Genomic DNA, 22683 nt, shown 5'->3' with positions numbered 1-22683 from the left:
TTGATACTGAAGCTTTTTTTTCCCTCAGATGTTCCTACCCGTCCACTCCTCCCTTTATCCAACTCTGTCTCCATATTTAGCTCTGTGGTTTCTCTGAGAGTGTGTATCTGATTTTGTTTCAATAAACCATGACTTTTCTTTTCTTGAGGAGTTGTCATATCTTAAAGGCTCATTTCACAGAACTTCTCTAATCAACAGGATACCTGAAACTCACAAAGGTGGTCTTCCTGAAACATCTGCCAACAGTAAAATTTGTTTCATACAGTTGATGAACTTCTTCAATTTAAGGCTGTATGTTTGTCTTTTTAAGAAAAAGGAGATCTGGATGAAGAAGAATGTTTTGCCTAAAGCCTATAAATAAAATGTCAGGATTACTGGAACTCAGTGTGCATGTCTGATAATCATAACATTTACTGTAAATAAGAAAGTGATTCTCATATTCCCAGACTTTTAGACAAAATCAGTTTATAGTTTTTGATTTTGATGTGACACCCCAGGATTTTCAGTGGCCACCCCTATGAAAAATCCTGAAGGTGCCCCTGGTCTCTGTAAAGTTTGTTTTTTAAGTTCAAACAGCTCATAGTGCCTCAATAAAACCCCAAACACCCTCAGGTCCCAGGTTAAAAAACTGTATTAGCTCTAAAGAATTTCATGCACAATGTTTTAATGTGTTTTTATTTATCATTCAAGTTTATTTTGTGATATTTTTAAGTTTCCTTAAAGCTCCTGTGAGCTAGTTATGAAACAGCGGGGCCTCTTTAAAAGCATTAACCTGACATTAACTATTAAATTTCTCACATTGGTTTGATTCACTAGCATAAAAAAGTCACATTTGAAGTTCTGCTGAATGAAAAATCTCCATATTGATCCCAAAGTTGAACCAAAACTGAAGTTAAGAGCCCCTCTTTAAGGTCAGGGTTTAAAATTAAAGCTCCTCATGTTGTCATGTGACTGATCTCTTCTTGTCTTTGGGGAAACCAGCTCCTCCTTCAGACCTGATACTGGTTCACCTCGCCTCGGGGTGTGTCTGCTCCTCTCTGACCTTCCTCCCCTGCAGGCTGGAAACGCGGCCTTGTTGTTGTTAGCCTCTGATGCAGGCTCAGGTAAACACGTGTTCACGGGCTCATTAGATCATCGGGGGCTACAAATGAGCGCTGGGGGACGTCCCGTCTCTCTGCGGGGGGTCTGTTGTCCTCCTCAGCTTCCGAATCGCCCTTTTCTCACCTAACGAGCTCCTCTGATCAGAGAGGAGACAAAGGGCTGTGACATGGAGTGGGGGGCGGTTTGGTAAGTTCAGATCTTTGAGTGTAGAAGCAGCCAAACAGTTTCCACCTGAGCGTGCTAACACGGGGGCAGGATTTGGAGGTGGACTTTACGCACCAGACTTTTACGCACAGCAGGACGCGGTTGTTTAAGCCCCCCTGCTCGTATTGAAGGCTGGTCTTTCATGTCCGAGCCCCTGCGGACACTCGGCCGGTGTGTGTGTGACCTGAGGCCCGGTGTCTCCCTCCTCAGATGTTGGGCAGAAAATGGAGTGTGTGCCTTTAAGGCGCCCGACTGCCTGTCGCTTTCTGCTGCGCAGAGACTGACGCCCTCTGGACACAGTGGACACTTGAGCGGCGGCAGAACACCATCCTGGAGAAGTTCAAAGAGAAAAGAGGCACACTCCCTCTTTAAAAGAAGAGCCAGGGGACTTTTCACAGCCGCGTGGTGAGTTTTTAAACCCTCAATCTTTCTCATTTCGATGCTTTTTTCTCTCTCCCCTTCGCTCGCTTCTCTCGCAGCTGCGTGCGAGTCAAACAAAGTGAGTTGTGCGAGTTGTTGGCGATGAGCTGAAAAGGAGGTGAAGAAACTGCGGGAGCTAATGTTCCTCACATGTTCCTGCTGCCCGTCATGATGCGAAAGGGGGACGAGGAGCAGCGAGGAGAGTGTTGAAGTGTGAGGCAGAGGAGCAGGGCTCGGTTGGCGGAGCCGCAGTTCGGAGAACAAAAAGATCAGACTGAGGGAAGCTGATGTTGCCAGATGTGTGTGTGAGTGTGTGTGAGCGTGTTGTTCCGCAGTAACTTGAGTGTGTGTGTGTGTGTGTGTGTGTGTGTGTGTGTGTGTGTGTGTGTGTGCTGGATTTGAATGAAATGTGACGCAGGCCTTTTGGAAAACTGATCCGTGTCTCAGTTGTTGCAACTTCTTATCATCTTGTAAAACTTCCAGGATCTTGTTGCTGCAGTTTTTAGCTCTGAAGTTGCAGCTTTGGCACAAAAATGAAGCTTAAAGAGTTCAGAGTGCAGGTAGGAAGTGTCCTGTGATGAAGGAAGGACACTCAAAATAAAATTAAGAGTTACAAAACACTTTACCTACGTACTGCAGAAAAAAATGAAATCTTATCAAGTGTTTTTGTCTTATTTTCAGTAAAAAAATGTCTTTTTAGACTCAATATGAGCCACATCCACCTGAAAAATGTCTTATTTTAAGGATTTTAAAGACTAAAATGAGATCTGAATTGCTTGTAACAAGTAAAAAAATCTGCAAATATGGCAAGAGAAAAGTTTCTTGTATTGAGACTTTATTCTAGGTCAGGGCTCTGCAACCTTTACTTCTATAGGAGCAGTTTAGCCTCAGCTCAGCGGAATCTAACTTATCTTCAAAATAAAAACTATAAAGTGTATTGAAGTCTTTGCATAGTTTAGATCTAGAGGAAAAAAAATCTAAATATGAATTAAAAAAAAAAAATCTTATTTTTTATTTTGAGTAAAATTTGCAAAAAAAAAAAAAGAAATATTCAAAAAGATTTTAAAATAAAAAATGAAAATTCAAAATTTGCAAAAAAAGTCACTTTTGAAAATCAGATGAATTTGCAAAAGTTAAAAAAAACCCTGTAATTTCGAAATTAGTAAAAAAAAAAAAAAATCAATATATTTTGCAAATATTTTAATCAATTTTTCAAGTTTGAAACAATTGCAAAACTTTTTTCAAAATTGAAATTCAATTATGAGTTTAAGTTTTTCTAGAGCCGCAAAATCTATTTTATCTTTACATTAAAAACTTCAAAGTGTCTAGAGAAAAATAATCTAAATATGAAGTGTTTTAAAAAAAAATCTAAGTTTTTTATTTTTAGTAAATTTGCAACAAAAAAGGGCAAAGATTTTAAAATTTCAAAAAAATGTTTAAAAAATGAAATTTCAAAAATGTGCAAAAAAGGTTACTTTTGAAAACTGAATGAATTTGCTAAAGTTTTGAAATTTTAAATTAAAAAAATTGCAAACAATAAAGAAATAAAATATTTTGCAAATATTTCAAACAATTTTCAAGTTTAAAAAATTTGCAAACATTTTACAAAATTGAAATTCAATTAATTGAAGATTCTTTATTTCAATAATATTTTTTTAAAGCTACCAGGAGTCAGTGCAAAGGATTAAAGAGCCGCACGAGGCTCCAGAGCCGCATGTTTAAGACCCCTGTTCTAGTTTCTTGCAAATTTTCCTTTTTTTTTATTTGTTACAAGCAATTCAGACCTCATTTTTGCCCTTAAACAACATGAAACAAGACATTTTTCTGGCTTTATAATTTGAATGTGGCTCATTTAAAGTATATTAAGACATTTTTACTTAAATTAAGCATCTAAAATCAATGAAGTGCAAAAAAACCCCCAAGAAAACAAAAAAAAGAGTGAAAAAGAAAACTTGAGGAAATTTGTGACTCAAACATGATCAGTAATCTGGATGATGTTGGTGTCAGGATGTCTGTGGATTATTGTCTGGTCTCTTTTTGACGTTTGATTCCACAAATATCGTATGAAATCAAGAAACAGATGCATCTTTAAAAGCAGTCCCTCCTCCTCCTCTCTCTCGTCTCTTCCTCCTGTGGATGATCTCATGTTGATCCATCTCATCGTGCCGTTCCAGGTGTTTCCAGTTTCGCCGTGCCGGTGAGCCGTCAGGATGAGGCCCGCTCAGCTGATCCTCCCTGCCACCGCCGCTCTCCTCTTCCTCGTCTCGGGCCTGAGTCTGACCTCGGGGTGCAACAAGGCTCTGTGCGCCAGCGACGTCAGCAAGTGTCTGATACAGGTGAGACCACACACTCCTACTCTTAACACACTTTACACACTTTATACACTTTATACACTTTACACACTTAACACACACATGGGGTGAAAAGATGAGCTCAGGATTTGAGCTGTCACTGGAGCTAAAAGCATCATGGACATCAGAAACTAAAGAAACCACTTTAGACTGGACTTAAAAAGAACTGTTGATGCTAACAAAGCAGGAGGAGGTTTTACAGAGTTATCTCAGCTTTGTTTCCAAAAGTCAGGAGATGGGGTGAGAAGAAACATCAAGAAATTCAGAGAGACAGTGCAGATCAAGTCTGCAGAAGCAGGAAGGCAAAAACTTCAAACTGGACTCTGGAAAGAAAACTAAAGTAAGAAAAGAGCCCAGAACAACCAAACAAAACCAGTTCAGGACTCAGCCGAGTCAGGAATTGTCAGAGCGTCAAAGAAGACCATCACTGGATCTCTGAAGTCCCAGAAATAGGCTCGTGTGCAGGATGCAGGATGAGATAATTGAAGTCTTCTTCGGTCAGGTGAGACTTGGGATGGAGTGGTACATGGTCACGGTTTTTGGCTTGGTTCGGAGAACATTGTTGTTTTTAACACCCCAGATTCCCATATACCCTAATAATTCACCATCAACAGATTATTTTGAATCCACTCTGTCATGTATAGTCATGAAAAACCTGAAATAATGAGGCTGTTTCCCATTTCAAACATTATTAAAGCTGAGTGAAACATTGCTAGTTTCAACATGCCAACTCCTCAGTAAGGAAAGTCACTATTGGCTGTCCCAGAAGTCACTAAATGACGCTGCTGTCTAATTTGCATAATCATCAGTTTGCATGTAATTGTCATGGACTCTGTAGGAGAGAGAAATAACGTGGGAGTTTTTCTACGTCTAAATATCAACCGTCCTCCTTTATCTGGGCTGGGGACCAGCAGAAGTGGCCGTAATGAGACTCACACTTGATTTCATCTGCTGTGAGTGAGGAGGATTGTCTGTCTGTGTTTTGGATAGAGGAGGGACTCACACACTGACCATTGAGGAGATCAAAACACACTTTAACCTCGGATTCTCCAAACTCAAGAAAAGTCACAAGAACTGTTGTCTTTAAAAAGCTCTCCAGAGGGGTCTGAAAAGTCATTATATGTAGCGACAAAGTCTCTAAGTTCGCGGTTTTATCCTCCACTTTTTTACCGCCGTCATCAGAGCTCACACCGAATCTGAAGCTGTGTTTCCACCAAGCAGACCGGTTCGGTTCATGTCGGTACGGTGCACATTTTGCAGCGTTTCCACTGATTTATCCCGGGATAGATCCCTTAAAAACCGAGACGAGCCATCCCACTTTTTGGGACCCTTTTGTATGGGTGCCAGACTGAACCAATACGCTCTCAGAAGTCTCTTTGTTTACTGTGTCGCGTTTTTATTCTTTGTTGGATTTATTAGCGGGGTAAACTGTGTGGCCCTGCTACAGCATCACGCTGTTATTTAACAGCTGAGGCTTTCGGCATCTGGCTTACACACCACCTGCCATGAGGGGGAACAGTTTTGCTGTGGAAACACACAGAATCAGGCTTAACTGTACCAAACCGTGCCAAACCTTCGGGCTGGGACGATATGCTACTCTCGTCATTTGATATTATGATTTTTGGGGTGTGGTTCTTCAATATTTATGTTTTTTGAGATTTTTGGTTTGCTTTTTTAACACGTCGCCATGGGAAAAAGTGAAATGTTGATAATAGTGTCTATAGACTTGATTCGGAGCCATATTTTCCCATATAATGCACATCATGTGAGTCAGAGAGAAACATTTCGCCCTCTGCTGGAGAAAAGTGGTAACTTTTTTCCAATCCAGTTTATAAACAAAGACTGAAATGAAAAAATTTAAATTAAAAAAAAAATCAAATTTCTGACAAAGAATCCTGATTTGATATTGTCAAACAAAAAATCCCGTTATATCGATTTTAAATTTTTTCTCTCATCCCTAATGATCGGAGCTGCATCTTCACTCTAAATTGAGAAGTAAAATGAAGAAAAACAGGAACTGAACAAAGTTTCATCATCACTTGATGAAACCAAACCAGAGCTCTTTGGAAAACCATGAAGATGCTTCAGGGCCCGGTCTGAAACCGTGAATCTCCTTAAGGTTGAAGGTCGAATCATGGAGAAAGAAAATCCTCAAACAGTCAGCAGCAAAACTGGGTCTAGGTCTGACAATGAACCAAAACAAACATGGCTCCTGGTGAAGAACCAGGCCTGCATAAAGCCTGTAAAGGGGGTTGAAGGAAGACCAGAGTCCATGCCAGAAGAGAATCAATCCTGGAGGAGCTGGACTCATTTTGACCCTGGTAGTTTTTGTGTAAATGTGCACACGCTGACGTCTTTCTCTCGTGAAGTTGTTAAGTTTTTCTGAAAATGATATAAAGTCGTAAACCCTGCGAGCGTCCAGCAGCTGTTTGGTGTAAACACGAGCTGATTCCTCTCTGGAGGACGACTCCACTTCAAACCCGTTTGTTGCAGCTCCAGGTTGAGCTGAGGACATGCTTCACGTTGAAATAAATCTGGCAGCACAGATTCAAACCACGCTCTAATATTCCTCTGAGGGAAATTCCTCACAGCTGTTGCACATCTTTAAAAACTCCTCCGCTTTCGTGCTTCTCGTTTAAGAAACGAAGCTGCAGCCAGATTAATTTCTGCTCCGTGCCGAGGAGGAGGAGGAGGAGGAGGAGGAGAGATGTGGAAATCTGTGGTGAAGAATGCAGATACATTCCTCGGATAAGCCGGGAGAGAAAGTTCCTGAGTGAGAAGGAGAGCAGCTTCATGCACACCTGAGACTCTGTTTTAGAGCAAAGCATCATGGGAGAAAGTGTTTGATCCATGTTTGACAGAAGTTTTCTCAGCCCTGACTTTGACTCTTGTTGACTTTCTGGCATCACTTCCTCCTGGTGTCACTTCTTCCCTCACGTCTGGGGCGCTCTGGGTGAGGAGGTGAGGTGTGTGTGTGTGTGTGTGTGTGTGTGTTTGTGTGTGTGTGTGTGTGTGTGTGTGTGTGTGTGTGTGTGTGTGTGGACGGGTGGTACCCTGTAATTAACACACATTCAGTCATGCATTCAGCGAGCTTTAAGGAAAAACATGAAGAGAAGTGTTGGCCCGTCTTTATGCCACCTGTCAGCTCAGATTTGAGCCGCTGCATGTCGTCCGTCCTCTGTGTGTGTGTGTGTGTGTGTGTGTGTGTGTGTGTGTGTGTGTGTGTGTGTGTGTGTGTGTGTGTGTGTGTGTTTAGCGGTCCTGCCTCTCCCATTAGCATCTTTAAAGTACTGTGTTTAACCTCAGTGGCTGTTTCACCTGTGTGACCTCAGACTCAGAGACGTGCAGGTTCACTGTCAGAGATCTGTTCCTCTCTGAGCACAAAAAAGACTTTCTCTCCTGTCCTGAAAAGTTTTACAACTTTTAAAATCCATGTTTATTTAAAAAAAAATTAAATGAAAAGTATTTATGATGTAGTAAACCGAATTCTGTCAAAAATACTGAGTACTGATTTCATGTAGAATCAAAAGGTGCCATGTTAAGGTACGTGAATGCATCCTTATGACTGTGAGGGAGTGGAAAAGTAGGTGATTTTCCATGCTGGACATGAACACAACATTGCAAGGTTATATACTGAGGAGTAAATATGATAAATTGAAAAAGTTTTATACTTTACCATAACCAAAGTTGATATTTTTTACCACACAAACACAAAAAAGTACCAAAAACTGGTACCATCAAGTACCAGTACCGATTGCCAAGTACCAAGCATTGGTATTGTATCGTTTCAAATGTGAAAGCTACCCATCCCTAGGATTTAAAGGTTTTTAGAAGGATTAACCCCGCTTAAAGTCCTCAAGCTGTTTGGAGCTTTCAGAAACTTTTCTTTCAAGAAGTAAATCAGGTGTTTTTAGTCTCAACCTGTTGATGTTATATTAAGACCAAACACAAAGACAAGATAAGAGGTCTGATCTTATCTTAGTCCACCATGAGCAGAGACCTCCAACATTCAGTGAGGCAGAGCTACAAGGACAAACGTCTTTGATTGCAGTCATCACTTTTCATGTCATGCAACTTATCTTTGAAAGTTTTCTGAATGAGAGTTTTGACTTTTTCCCATGCTTTGCAAAGAAGCTGCAGTCCAAAATCTAAGAGATACAATACGAGAAATGAGGCAAAACCTGAGGATACTTCTTGAGCGCTGATACAAAAACACAGGAAATCAGGAGGTTGTTGCATTTGGAAAGCAGCAAACGTTAAAATCTGCTCTTTGCGTGACTGACTGATCCTCTGCTCGGCTAATTCCTCCACTTTCTTCCTTCCTTCTTCAAACGGCACATTTTTTATTTGCTTCTGAATTTAGAGAAAATGAGTTTTTAACCAGAGAAATCAATCTCTGCTGTCCCTCTGTTCCAACACAATCATTTTTTAGCTGAATTCTCTCTAACTTCTGTTCCTCCTGGGTTGAGTTTCCTCAAACCAAGCCCTCATGTGATCAGCAGAACATTTCTGGCCCTGCTTCCTCCGGCTCTTTACTTCCAGGTGGCTTATTTCTCCTCATGAGTCACTCCTCATCACCACAAAAGCTCTGTCGCTTCCCCCCGACCTCCTCGACACCAACTCGCTAGCTGTCAGGGCCGAGAGCGATGGTGCGTGTGCCGTCAAGGAGAAACTTTTCCGCCTCTGGCCGCTCTGCAGAAGCTCCGTGTTGTTAGTGATTAGTGAGATCTGCCTCGCTTTTACGCTCCGCTGCCGTCTCAAGTCATTTGTCTGAATTCCCCAAAAGCCCTGAGGGTGGGAGGACGGGAGAGGGGAGGCCGAGGTCAGGAGGAGGCGTGCGTGTCTGTGGGGGGAGAAGTATACAGTTAGGATTGAATCACAGAGCGAGCTGTGCAGCAGGGTGGGGCCGCAGATTTCGGAGTTAACACACAGCAGCAGCAGGAGCAGCAGCAGGACGAGGCAGCGAGTTCACTTTCCCTCTTTGTCTCTGAGCTGCTGCTGCTGCAGAGTTCAGACTGATGACAGAAGTTTCCTCTGCGTCAGAAAAAGTGACTCTTTGTGCTACACCATACCTCTGAGGGTAATGAGACAAAGATTTTTATCTGGACTTAAACTTTTCATGTTAATTTAATGCAGTTTTCTTCACCCCTGACCCCCAGAAAACAAACACAAGCTGTTTTTTGACTTTTGTTGTGTTGACTGGTGACCCTTTGGGCAAAACCTGCATTTCAGGGTATATTAGTTCCTGGAACCACGTTACATAGGTTACACCAATCAGACTAGTGAGGAATGGAGATAGAATAAAGGTGATTGCATGACACCACCAGACCAGTAGAGGGTGGTAAAAGAAAAACAGAGGCCTTTCAGCAAAAGTGATACCTTTAGCCGCGTTCCCACCAAGCAGTCCGGTCCAGTTCAGTACGGTTTGGCACGGTTTGGTCCAGTTAAGCCTGATTCTGTTTGCGTTTCCACAGCAAACTGTGTCCTCTTGTGGTAGGCGGCATGTAAGTCAGATGGCGAAAGCCGCAGCTGTTAAACAATAGCAAGGCGCCATAGCAGCGTGGCACAGTTTACTTGGCTAATTAATCAAACAAAGAAGAAAAATGTGACACAGTAAACAAAGAGCAACGATGAAGACATGCAGCATTTCGTCCTCTCTGTGATTGTCATGTAGCTCTTTGATACAAAGTGTAATCAAGCTTTGTTTCAGAGAAGTCTGTGTGCCACCAGGAGAAATGCAGCCGCTGTCGGGGTAATTGATGATTCTTTCGACCAATCAACGGTCTGCAGTGTTGTAGCTCCACCTTCCGAGAGCGGATCGGTTCAGTCTGGCACCCACACGAAAGGGTCCCAAAAAGTGGGACAGCTCGTCTCGGTTATTTGGGGATCTGTCCCGGGATAAGTCAGTGAAAACGCCACAAAATGTGCGCTGTACCAAGACGAGCCGAACCAGTCTGCTTGGTGGAAACGCGGCTAAAGTGAAGCCAGGTGTCTAATCTCTTCTTGGCTCTCCCTTGTGACGTAGTTTACAATCCTCGAAAAAAAAAATACACAAAAACAGTCGCCAATCATTGTTAAACCTGATGAAAAGCCATGTTTTTAACTTTTTATAACTACTGAAACAAAACTTTTCAGAAAAAAGAGGACCTGAATACAAGGTAGACAAATAATATCTTCATATCACCACAACAATCAGACGTGAGAAAAATTTCTACCAAGTGTAAACATTTTTTAAAGTTTGACCACAGCCCATCTGGGAGATGGATTTTTTGACCCGTACTGCAGCCAGCCACCAGGGGGAGCAAGATGACGTTCATTTTTTTTACAATCTATGGTTGTGTCATCTAAATTTATTAAGTTTTCAACCTCCTAGATTTATTTTTCCCCATCCATGGCGTTAGATTTCCTGTTATAAACTGGATCTCCACTGACATGTTCAGCTGAAGGTCTCCACTTTACAGGGTCACTTTTTAAACTGGAACACCAGGAGCCGACACATTCACACTATCAGGCTCAAAAAAGACCATGTTTAGGAGGTACTAAACCAAGACCATCACAGCTGGGGTCAGGTTATTGTGGATGAAGGGAGGGGGAAATAAAAACACTGTGGCTGCTCCACCAATCAGAAACAATCAACTTGTAGATCCTGTTTCCTAAAGTTCCTGGACATCTAGAAAGTACGACTCCAGAACTGAGTGAAGAACTTAGTTCCTGGGGTTGAAAAGGACATAGCTCCTCAAAAAGTTCCTAGTTCCTGGGGGAAGTTCCAGCAGTGGAAACATACGTATTTTAGCAGAAACATGTGAGGTATGGATTCAGCCATCTGTCAGAAACCAGAGATTTTAATCTGAAAGAAAATGTTTTATTCTGAAGGATAAAGAAGCTTTTATACTGCTGGATGTTTGAACATGAAGAGACTCCTCTCTTTTGAAGCTAAGCTAGCTTGTTTGCTTGCTAAAGCCTCTTCTCTTTTTAACGTGGAGGTTCTCATGGAGGAAAACAATCTGTTTTCTTTTCTCTTATTTGTGAAATCTGAGCTGTGGCTCTTCTCCCCTGAGGCGGCTGTTTAGTTTTTTGTAATCTCACCTCAGAGAGTCTCAGCAGAGGGATTAGATCTCGATCAGAGGTTCGGGGATTGAGAGGCTGATGATTAAGTGAACTGTGTGTGGTTTTGCAATCCTTCACCGGTGACTCACCGAGGAGTCTTTTATCACTGCCAGGACTGTTTACGTGTAGCTCCTGCACAGATAGAAAGGAGGAGCGGGGAAAGGGAGGAGGGAGACGAACAGAGAAAAAACACAGGAGGGGAAAGTGTGTATCTGGAGGGGGAGCAGCAGAGTTCTGTTCTCCAGGTGTTTTCTTCTCCCTCCTTTTCTCCCCCCTCGTGGCGCTGACCTTGACGTAGAGGAATGTGCTCCCTGTTCTGTGTCAGGAGAGAACAGACGAGCTCCTCTGGCTCGGCTCTCACCTACTTTTCAATCCCACCTCCACGTTTCGGGTTCCTTCACCGTCCCCAGAGGAGCAGTGACACTGACGCTGCTTCTTATGGTTTAAGTGTCTGTGGAGGAGTCACGGGATCAGTTTCATGTTTTGGGATGTTGTAATAATACTCTGCTGCTCCAAAAAGTAACTCGAGAGTTACTCAGAAAGTTTCTGTATCAGCAAGCCTCAAAACTCCAAAGAAGAAACATCAAACTCTGGACACGTCGTCCTCCTGTGACTGTGAACTTGGCTTGTTTGGAAACCAGCTGACACTTTGTGCTCTTTCTTCAGTTACAGTCACGCTGTGTTGGTTTGGCAGAAAGATTTGGTCTCCCTGTTGAATCTAAATGACGCCAAAGTCTTGCTCAAAACAGACAGGCATCTTCAGATAACCTTAAGACTTCAGCAGTGTGTAAAAAATTAAAGATTGGTTTAAAGGTGTGTGTGATGAAGGCTTAAGGCCCTACACTGGTGTCTGTGTTTCCACCAAGGCCTGAATGGTCGAGAAGATGATGCGAATCAGGCCAGTGACTTGTGGGAAAAAAAAAGTAATTGCACTACACCACCAGGCCAGTAGAGGGCAGTAAGACACGGACTAAAGATGATTCAACAAAGATGAAACCACAAGGTGCTTTCAACCGCAGGAACTAGAGTCTAAGGCCCCGTTTACACGACAACATTTCACCTTAAAACGCAGTGAAAAAAATCTGGGTTTACATGGAAATGCTGTGGTACGCATGAGACATCTTTTGGTAGATCTCCACTGAAGTAGAGTTGGGCTGATCATCTGGTGTATTGGTGAATGCTACGAGCAGAAGTGGAGCAACAGATGCTCATTTTGTGGAAAGATATTAAGGATGGGAATCGAAAACCAGTTCCTGTTGAGAATCGATAAGAAACATTTCAATCCATCGATATCGTTAGCCTTTGTGCTTCACAATTCTCTTATTGACTCTTTACACTATGCCAGAGCTGCTGGACCTTATGTGACTAGTCTGCCACAGCTTTCTTAGCTTAGCAGTTAGATAACGTTTCCCAAGAAAACCCTGTTTAAGGATTTCTAGCTTAAATTTATTGACAAACTACACACACAAATAAATCTACATTACTTTCTCACAGGAGATTCCTATTTAGTACATTCAAAACAAACAAAATAGCGCTAGCTTGATGCTAATGTATACGGGGAATTGCATTTTTCGCTAGCGGTTAGCATACATCAGTATAACTTTGTCAACTTTCATCACAGAGGCATTTCACAGTTACTCTTTTTAAACAATACTGAGAACTCCAAATGTCAAACTACTTTCAAGCAAATGAAAGAAAAGTTAGGCTCATGGTTGGTTTCGTAACTACAGCAAGGTTCCAAACAACTTAGAATAATGCTATAACCACTTTGAGACACTAGATGGCCTACTTGAGTCAATAACATATTACAAAACTGTACATCAACGTCACATGATGTTCAATTTTTATTTATTTATGTATATTTACACCAAGAGATGTCCAGATCCAGTGACTAATTACATATTTATTCACTTGAAAAAGAAGGAATTGATAAGGGTATCGATAAAGAACTGAATCAATAAGCAGAAGCGATAAGGGCATTGATATAGATAAAATCTTATCAATGCCCATCACTAAAAGACAGTTAGCTGATTCAGCAGATTGATCATGGTAGTCTGCAACGATGTAGCAACAGTGCTCTTGTACTGTTGTATGCACTTGTGCAAAGTGCTGTTTACACGGCAACAGTGGCAGCAGTGTTTCTGAAAAAATCCACTCTGGACTATTTTTGTGTTTCATCCTAAAACCGTTGTGGTGTAAACAGCCCCTAAATTTACTTCTGGGGTAATCGATCAATTCCTTGAAGCTTCCCAGAGATCCAGGGACTTTGGGGGTGGGGCCTCTAAGCTGAATGCTTCTGATTCTTGAAGAAACCAGCTTTAGACGGCTTTGTCTCCGGAGCTTATTTGCTTACAAGTGTCAACAAATCCATCTACAGTGAAATAAAGCACCATCAAAACCAGCATAGGTTAACTATCCTCCATGCTAACAGGCTAGCTGCAGTGCTACATGGCTTGTCTGTCTCTTTCTGTGGAGTCACTTTCACTGAATAGCCTCCGTTGTTGTCTTAATGCCCTCTACTGGTCTAAGTTTTTTTTTTTGTCCTATAGGGGCCATGTAGACGACAACGGTTTTAGGCTGAAACGCAAAAGTTTTGTTGCGTTTCAGCCTCACATTTACACGGAAACTGCGTTTCAGCCGACCTACAACACAAACTTTTGAAAACGGTCTCCAGTGTGATTTTTCTGAAACGCTGCCGACACCATTGCCATGTAAACAGTAGGTCAGCGTTTTAAGTGGAAATGCTTACGTCACACTCTGCGCCGCGTGAGCGCATACAAGAGGACAACAGAACCGTTGTTACGATCGTCACGGACTACCTTGTTGTGCTTGTGCTGCTCAATCTGCTGAATCTTCTGACTTTCTTAAACAAAATGAGCATCTGTTGCTCCACTTTTGCTCTTGGCATTCACCCAAAAGCCGCTTACAGACAAGACAGTTATAGTGCTGACTACAGGCCTGGCATGCTTACTACAGCGATTTCGCTGCGTTCTAGCATTTCCAGATGAAACGTTGTCGTGTAAACAGGGCCATAATCTATCCAGGTCTTCGGCACCGGGATCAAAACAGAGGGCTATTTTAACAATTTAATTTGAAGGAATATTTTACCAGCAACTAAAAGTTCTTGGACCTTCTGGTTGGAGTGCTGCTTAAGTCCCTAGTTCCTGGGGAAAGTTCCTGCAGTTGAAAAGCACCTATTGACACAAACTCTTTGTTTTGTGTTGATTTTGGCGCCTTCTGTGGACACATTACTACTTTCTGTTCTTTGCAGACTCATGTGTAAAAGTGTTGGGAAACAAAAATATCAAACTGGTTTTTATGTAACAGTAAAACGAACCGCCCATTGTGAATCTTTATGTTGATGTTCTGGTTTCTTACTGTCGGTCTAAAATCCCCTACAGGTGCTTTAAGGTCAGTGTTTTAGTACTTCCTCTTCTCAGGTGTGTGTAAAGTTGTCCCAGAGGAGGAAACTGAGTAAACTGTTCCTACAGTCGAGTTTCCTGTTTCAGATCTGTACCATGACCGTATCTGTTCCCTGGTGTTGTGTGGATGGAGTTTACATACCTGGACGAATGCCACACATGCCAGCTGCAGAGCTCAGTGGCTCTGTCTTGTATCGGCTTGTGTGTGATAATAGTTACTGTACATGAAGCAAACCTGCTGTTGATGTCTTAATGGTCGGTCTCCTGTTTGCACAGCACGTCTGCGTGTTGGGCTCTGTCTGCTGGAGAGTTTAACTCTTCTTTTGCACCTGTGAGATATTAGATACTGTAAATACGGACTGTGAGGCATGTTTTCACTGCAGACAGAGTTTCACGGAGCATTTTGCTTTTTGTAAACCTAAGATTTCCACCAGTTTAAAGGCTGATGGAGTGAAAGATAAAACCTGCATCATGCTGAAACTTCATGTTGGAGGATAAATGAGTTTGTGTTGTTGCTGGTAATGTTTTGACACTTGAATGGCCATCTGTGGCTCATCTCTGGTTAAATTGCTGCTTATTTGATGCTCATTCTGTGTGATTATAGTGTTTACCAACACACACATAGGTACAACTAGACCTGCAGTCATTTTTATTCTGCAGGTGTGAATTTATACCAAAGAAAACAAGAACTCTCGCTTCTCTTTTCTTCACATCTTTGACTTTCTTCTTAAAGCTCCTTGAAAAAAAGTCAGAATTCAGTTCTGCAATTTAAAAGAGGCCATAACCCAAGAGAATAAGTCCAGAAAAGTTTTACTTTTTGTAAGGTCTGACCTGTTTCCTCAAAACTTTGAAAAGTCAATAATCAGATGGAAAAAAAGAATCAAAGAAAATGAAGATATTTTCACAATTCTGAAGAAAACAAATCTCTTAAATCTAATGTCCAACAAATAATTCGGACTCTTAGTTTAACTGAAAAATTCTTCACTTGATCTCATAATTCCAAATGTTATAACAGAATTACCTCAAAATTCTGATTTAATTCCCCAATTTTTTTTTTATTTTACTCAGAATTTGATTAGATATTCCACATGCAAATATCATATTTCTGATGTCATTCACAGAAATCTTAAGTATTTTTTTATTTTTATTTTTATTTTTTTGGTAATTTCTTTTTGTTTTTTTATGCCTTTAATGGGGCAACAGATAAGTAGATGGGTGAGAGTGATGTGCAAGAAAGAGGCCTCTGAATTTAATCTGAGAAATGTAAATGTAATCTCATAATTCTGAATACAGTCTAAGAATTCTTAATTTAACCTCAAAAGTTTTAACTGTTTATGAGAATTCCCTTTTTCAATGTCAGAATTCCAAACTTAATCAAATAATTTTAAATGTTATCACAGAGTTCTGATTTAATACCAGAATATAATCTCATTATCTGATCTAAATTTTTCAAATTAAGAGAATAAAATGTCAGAATTCTTAAAATAAATAAATAAATAAATAATGTGTTGGATTAGAAAATAAACTTCAGGAAAAACAAATTTGCTCTGTTTTTAATGTGAAAGAGTGAAAACACGATTTTGCAATGAATGATGAACTCTTAAATAAAAACAGGTTTGTTGAGAAAAGACATCCATTTTTCTCAGTATTTATTTATCTTTTTAGGCTGTTTTTGATTCTTGATTTTCATTGGTCAAATTTCACAAACAATAGTTTTAATTTCTGAATCGCATAAGAAACATAAGGGACAAGGTATAAAAGATATTTTAGAGCACTGCGAATGACTTCACCTTTTCCTGTTGACACTGTGACAAAACTTTAAAGTCACATCATAAGAAAACATGGAGGATATTATCGTCTGCGTGTTTGGAAAGCAAAGGACTCTAGATCAACGGTTTATCTCCCCTACGATTCAACAAATCTTGGTCCCTCCTCTCTGAGTTTCCTTGTCAGTGTTTTATTTGATACTAATGTGTGTGTGTTTCTGTGTGTGTGTGTCCTCCAGGAGCTGTGTCAGTGTCGTCCGTCAGACGGGAACTGCTCCTGCTGTAAGGAGTGCATGCTCTGTCTGGGAAACCTATGGGAGGAGTGCTGCGACTGCGTGGGTGAGTACGGCGTCTCATCTGTTGGTGACATGTTTTTAACAGCTGACGGCGGGCTGGGTTACTTCAGACCTGGACTCTGACTGTGGAGGAGAGACTGATGTGTGTGATGTGTGTGATGGTAGCAGGTTGTTTGTTGAGGGACACAGAGCGCGCTCTCTGTCTGTCTCTGTCTGGATGTGAAGCTCTCCACGGCTGAGAAACACTCAGGTCTGAAACAGGAACCAGCTTCCTCTGAGTGTTTCTCCTCTGATACTGGACGAGTGTGCGCTGAGTGAAGCCAGATCCTGAAGGTGCCTCTGAGAAGTGACAGCGTGAAGGTTAATGTGAAGCAGAGCCAACAGAGCTGCCACTGTTGCCGCCACCACCACCGCAGTGTGAGCGCAGAGGAAATTAAAGGAGAAGTGATACGGCTAACTGGAGGCATGTGGACCGGAAGACTCGAGGTGACTCCAGGAGATCAGAGGAGGAAGACTCCGGAAGAGAGGGGGGATGAAGAGGTCGAACTTTGACTCTCAGAGTCCTGCTGAGGAGGCGGGGCGTAAATCCAACAACCAGTTGAGGAAACAGGAGAGTTTGACTTCTTCATCTGCAAACGACCTCACAGCAGCTGGACTGAGGCTCTGCAGACTGAGGCACAGATTCAGAGACGAGTTGGATCAGGGGTTAACATCTCATGTCTTAGGTTAAGAGACAAACGCTGCTCGAGCAAGAAAACCACACGGCAAAAACTGAAATCTTATCAAGTGTTTTTGTTTTATTATCAGTAAAAATGTCTTATTAGACTTAATATGAGCCACATTCACCTGAGCAGTCCAGAGAAATGTCTTGTTTCAAGTTATTTAAAGACAAAAATTAGGTCTGAATTGGTTGTAACAAGTTAAAAAAATCCACCAGTGGAACAAGAGAAAAGTTATTTGTAATTATACATTTTTCTAGTTTCTAGCAAATTTTTGGGGCAATTTTTTTCTTGTTAGAAAAGATACAGACCTTCTCTAGAAAAGAAAAAAAAACTTGAAATAAGACATTTTTCTGGACTGATGAGTTGGATGTGGCTCATATCAAGTATAATAAGACATTTTTTCTCTAAATAAGACAAAAACATTTGATAAGATTTTAGTTTTTTGCAGCGCACACTTCCTTTTTGCATCAAACTTTGCTTTCCTGTATCTATATTTGTGAATGAATTTGCATCATTTGTTGATTTGACATTTTACATGTTGATTTATAATAATTTATACATTTTTTGAAATCTTCCTTTTTTTATCATCTTGCAGGTCGTTGTCTGTGTTGTTTTGCAAAAACAAGGCAAAAATTAGGTCCTCTTTCACTTGGAACAAGTAAAAAACAAATCTGACAATGGAACAAAAAAAATTTTCTGAAAAATTTGCTTGAAACACAAATAATGTCTTGAAACAAGTAATTTTTTCTTGTTCCATTGGCAGATTTCTTTTACTTGTTTCAGCAATTCAGACCTTATTTTGTCTTTAAAAAAAAGACATTTTTCTAGACTGCTCTGTTGAATGTGGCTAGTATTAAGTTGAAAATGACATTTTTACTGAAAATAAGACAAAAACACCTGACAAGATTTCATTTTTTTGAAGCTCACACTTCCTTTTTGCATCAAACTTTGCTTTCCTGTATCTATATTTTTGAATGAATTTGCATCATTTGTTGATTTTTACAAATTTGTAGGGGAGTTTTTAAGTTCCTTTCCTCTCAGAGCTGTTTATTGACATTTTACATATTGATTTTCATCATTTTCCCACTGTCTAACATCTTCATTTAGTCGTTTTACATGACATTTTATACATTTAAAAAAAAAATCTTCCTGTATTATGCATCTTGGAGGTGGTTTTTTGTCATGTTTTGGTTATTTCCTGTGTTGTTTTGCACACGTTTGTGGCAGTTTTTGTGTCTTTTAGGCTCCATTCCATCTCTGTTTCCAACAATACACACTCACAATCTGTTTTATTAAGTCCCCACTGTTAAAAAACTAAAAACTTATCAAGTGTTTTTGTCTTATTTTAAATAAAAATTGTCTGGGCATACTTCATATGAGCCACATTCAACTGGTTAGTCCGGAAAAATGTCTTATTTCAAGTTTTTTGAAGAAAAAAATGAGGTCTGAATTGCTTGTAACAAGTAAGAAATTTGCTTGAAACTAGAATTATGTCTTAATACAAGTAACTTTTCTCTTGTTCCACGACAGGTTTTTTTTTAAATCTTCTTACAAATAATTCAGACCTCATTTTTGTCTTTAAATAACTTGAAATAAGACATTTTTCTGGACTAGACAGGTGAATGTGGCTCATATCAAGTCTAAAAAGACATTTTTACTGAAAGTAAGACAAAACACTTGATAAGATTTCAGTTTTTTCCAGTGCACCTTACTGCTAGAGGTGTAACCCTGGGTATACTTTGGCCTGATCCACTTTGTACCTCAGCAGCTCATTTTCTACCTTGTGAAGTTCCTGCCGTGTGATTGGCTTGTTAGAATGATGAATGACGCATATAAGACTCGCCGGCTCTCAGACCATCTCTGACTGACACATATTACTGTTTGTGCTGACATGTAGGTTTTATTTAAGCTCTTTCATGTGGGTTAAAAACTACAACTCCCTGACACTGCGAGCTGAACGTGCTGCTGCTGCTGCTGCTGCACAGATGTTGTGGTGGAGACGTTTCCTCCTGGACAAACCTTTTACGACACACCGATGACAGCCTGTAGCTTTAAACGCAGATATTTCTCTAGTTTATGTGTTTTAATTTTTTCTCCCAGCAGCACTTTGAGTAAGTTTCCACTCTAAACATGTTATCTGTGCCAAACGCTGGCTGCTTTGAAGTGTGTATCTGTGAGTGGTTAGAGCGGCCCAGCAGAGGACAGTTTGTGTTTGAGAGGGAGGAGGAGGAGATGAGGAGGAGGAGGGAGGACACGAGGAGGAGGACCCATGTGTACACTTTATCTAAAACAGCTGTTCTGGCTCTGCCTGGAGTGTCGGTCTGTAATCCTACTCCTCTTTCAGACTCGGCTGCCCATTAAATGATTTGGCCATTAGCTATAATTCACTTTGACTCATTGGACGGGCTGGAGAGATCCTATCTGAGGATGTGGGGACTTTATCCTGCGATTACTACCGTATTTGGAAATGAAGTGAAGTGTTCAAAGGGATCTTAATTGAGACAAGATTCTGTTGACAGCCGTGTGGTTTCTCTAAATTGCTCTTGTGAGTTGAAGCCGAGTGTGAGACCGTTTATCTGTGTCTATTGTGAGCAAATTTACAACTGTCGCTTAAAAGCTCGCTCTGCTCAAATCCCCGTTTATGGTTTTCTGTCTCGTTCCAGGGATGTGTAACCCCAAGAACTACAGCGACTCTCCGGCCACATCAAAGAGCACGGTGGAGGAGCTGCACCGCCCCATCCCCTCGCTGTTCCGCGCCCTCACAGAAGGCGAAGCGCCCATCAACATGATGGTGGTGTCCTTTCCTGTGGCGGAGGAGCTGTCCCATCACGAGAATCTGGTGTCCTTCCTGGAGTCGCTCGACAGCACGCACCAGAACGTGTCTGTGCCTGGGAACAGCATCCACGCCAGCTACGACAATCCAGGTGAAGGAATTTAGACAGGTTCTACAAAAATCACTGAAAATTCCCTAAGAGCTGGGTCTGAGACCTTCTGACTCATTCTCCCCCTGAGGACAAAGAGGAGAAGTGTCAGATTAAGAGCCTAAGTGTTCCCTGAACAGATGAGTCTTCAGACATCTCTTAAAGTAGAAAGGGACTCTGTGGACTGTATAGAGTTAGGTAATTCATTCCACCATTTAGGCACAACAGAGGAGAAGAGTCTGGCTAGAGATTTGGAGCCGCGCTGGGCTGTAGTGCAGCAGATAACTGAAATAATCTTTCACATGATGATGCAAGCATGAAATTTGGCATAAATACTCTCTAAGGGACACTCTTTTGAAATGAATTGCAAGACACCCCAAAATTCGAGATGGCGGCCATTTTCTGGTTGGCCAATCAGAGGGAAGGGGGTATGTGGAGTGGGGAGCCTGAAAGAGACAGCAGCCAAAATAAAATAAGGGTTTCTTAAAACACCACTGATGGGCTACAAATTCCCAGCTCCCTCCATGGGTTTTTCAGCAAATCACAGCACATTTCAGTAGTCACATGACTTAAACGTCTCATACAGCCATTAAGGTATAATATATGTTGCATACAGTCTAAATGGATTTACATATCAGAGGCAGGAGAGCTCCAATCAAAATAGTCCCTTGAGCTTTATTTTAGGGAAGAAGCATCCTGAATGTTTTTGTTTTTAGCCAACTTGGCGCCGACAAACTACCCGTGTGTATTTACATGAACCTAAGCTGCTTTATTGTCAAACTGCAACTAAAAAACTTTTCAAAATTAAAATAACTGTTGAGGTTTGGAGCTTTTTCCTCATCATGTGACGGGAAATATGACATCAGTTTTTCAGTTTTGGACCTGTGGTCATCCCTGACACATTTGCAGAATAAACAATCACTGCTAATAGATACTGTTTGAGGGTATAAAAGATTTTAAATCTGTCTCAGAGAAGAGTTTGCATCACAGCTTAATTCAGGTCCAGTCATATTTTTCATTTGGACGCTTCTAAAGAGCCGTGGCAATGAAATCAGACCCAATTCAGAACTGAAGTAGACTACAAAGTCTTGAATCAGGACGAGCTCATGTTGGGTCATGTTTGCAGCCTGTCACGGGAAACTCTTTCATGAAGTCAAACTGTTGCTCTCTGCTTTATTTTTCCTTTTTGATTGTTTACGCCGTCATCTTTTCACCCGCTGCTCTTCATGATGAGTGTTCCCAGCGCGTTGAGCTGTAAACTCATTAAGCTCGCCCGCACATATGGTCGCACTTTACTGCCGCAAATAAATTTCACCCCTGAAGTAAAAGTAGGAACACTGAGGGTTAACAGTAATTGCTCTAAAATAGACCCTGTTTTTCAAACCATGTTTACAGGGATGTGACTCATGTCTCTTTTTTTTTCTCCTCCTGTCCCTTTTTATTTCAGACGGCATGTGCACTGTGGTCTACTTTGACGACTGCGTGTCCATTCGTCAGTGTAAACTTTACTGTGAGTCAATGGGAGGATCCAAGTACCGCTGGTTTCACAACGCCTGCTGCCAGTGCATCGGACCGGAGTGCGTGGATTACGGCAGCAAGGCGGTGAAGTGCATGAACTGTCTCTTCTGAAGCGTGGGCACATGTTGGTACCAAATGCCTGGGCCTAACCAGAGAACTGAGGGCTACGAGAGGAAACTCTGACTGTTATGTGTTAGCATTCCTCACTTACCTTGTAAAATACCCCCTACCTGCCTCCTACTCCTGCAAATGTTTTTATTCTGCTGTTTGTTTCACTGTATATTTTTAGATATGTTTTCAATAGTGTTTTTTACTAGAGGTGTATATGAATAATGTATTTTTGCAACTATTGTTGGCTAAACCCTAGTCTTTTGCCAAATAAAGAAGAGTTTGGTGACGTGGGCTGTTTGGTGTTGCTGTGAAATCCAATTTTTTTAATAATATATTTTTCAGTTTGCTGTATCTTTGTTCAAAAAGGTGTAAAAAGTGCAAAGCATGAGTGGAAAAGTAAATGTTTGTCCTCCTCGTTGCCTGTCTCCAGCTCTAATCTTAGCCTTGTGTCGCCCGAGTCAGGAAACGCATCATTTCCTGGGGAAACAAAGTTGTTATTATACCATTCTGGTCCACAGGTGTTCAGTGCTCACTGACCGTCTCATGCAAGCGGAGGGGAAAGGGAACGTTTACTGATGCCAATCTCTCACCGCCACACACAAATGCTCTTTGTGATGCCCGTGCTTTTTCAAAAGGCAGCGTGGTGCCCTATCAGTGATTCTGTTCCCAATTGGCATGCAACAGCAGTTTGCAACAGACGAATGTACCAGACTCACAATGAAAGCTTGTTTGTCTTTTTTTATA

The 22683-nt window shown here is 41.2% G+C and overlaps 1 protein-coding gene across 1 annotated transcript; it reads left to right on the top strand.

Annotated features, from left to right (window-relative positions):
• Window positions 1–1280: 1280 nt before the first annotated feature.
• On the top strand, window positions 1281–22227 carry twsg1a (twisted gastrulation BMP signaling modulator 1a). Its single transcript, XM_074688925.1, has 5 exons — window positions 1281–1710; window positions 3900–4061; window positions 16611–16710; window positions 20053–20313; window positions 21758–22227. Exons 2-5 carry the CDS (start codon window positions 3936–3938, stop codon window positions 21937–21939), a joined length of 669 nt encoding a protein of 222 aa, XP_074545026.1. The 5' UTR covers window positions 1281–1710; window positions 3900–3935; the 3' UTR covers window positions 21940–22227.
• The last annotated feature ends 456 nt before the right edge of the window (window positions 22228–22683 follow it).

Source organism: Halichoeres trimaculatus, unplaced genomic scaffold (genome assembly GCF_033239565.1).
Source record: "Halichoeres trimaculatus isolate MK-OKI-2021-1 unplaced genomic scaffold, fHalTri1.1 fHalTri1_scaffold_15, whole genome shotgun sequence".
NCBI classification, from domain to species: Eukaryota; Metazoa; Chordata; class Actinopteri; order Labriformes; family Labridae; genus Halichoeres; species Halichoeres trimaculatus.
This window is presented reverse-complemented; position numbering and strand designations above follow the sequence as displayed.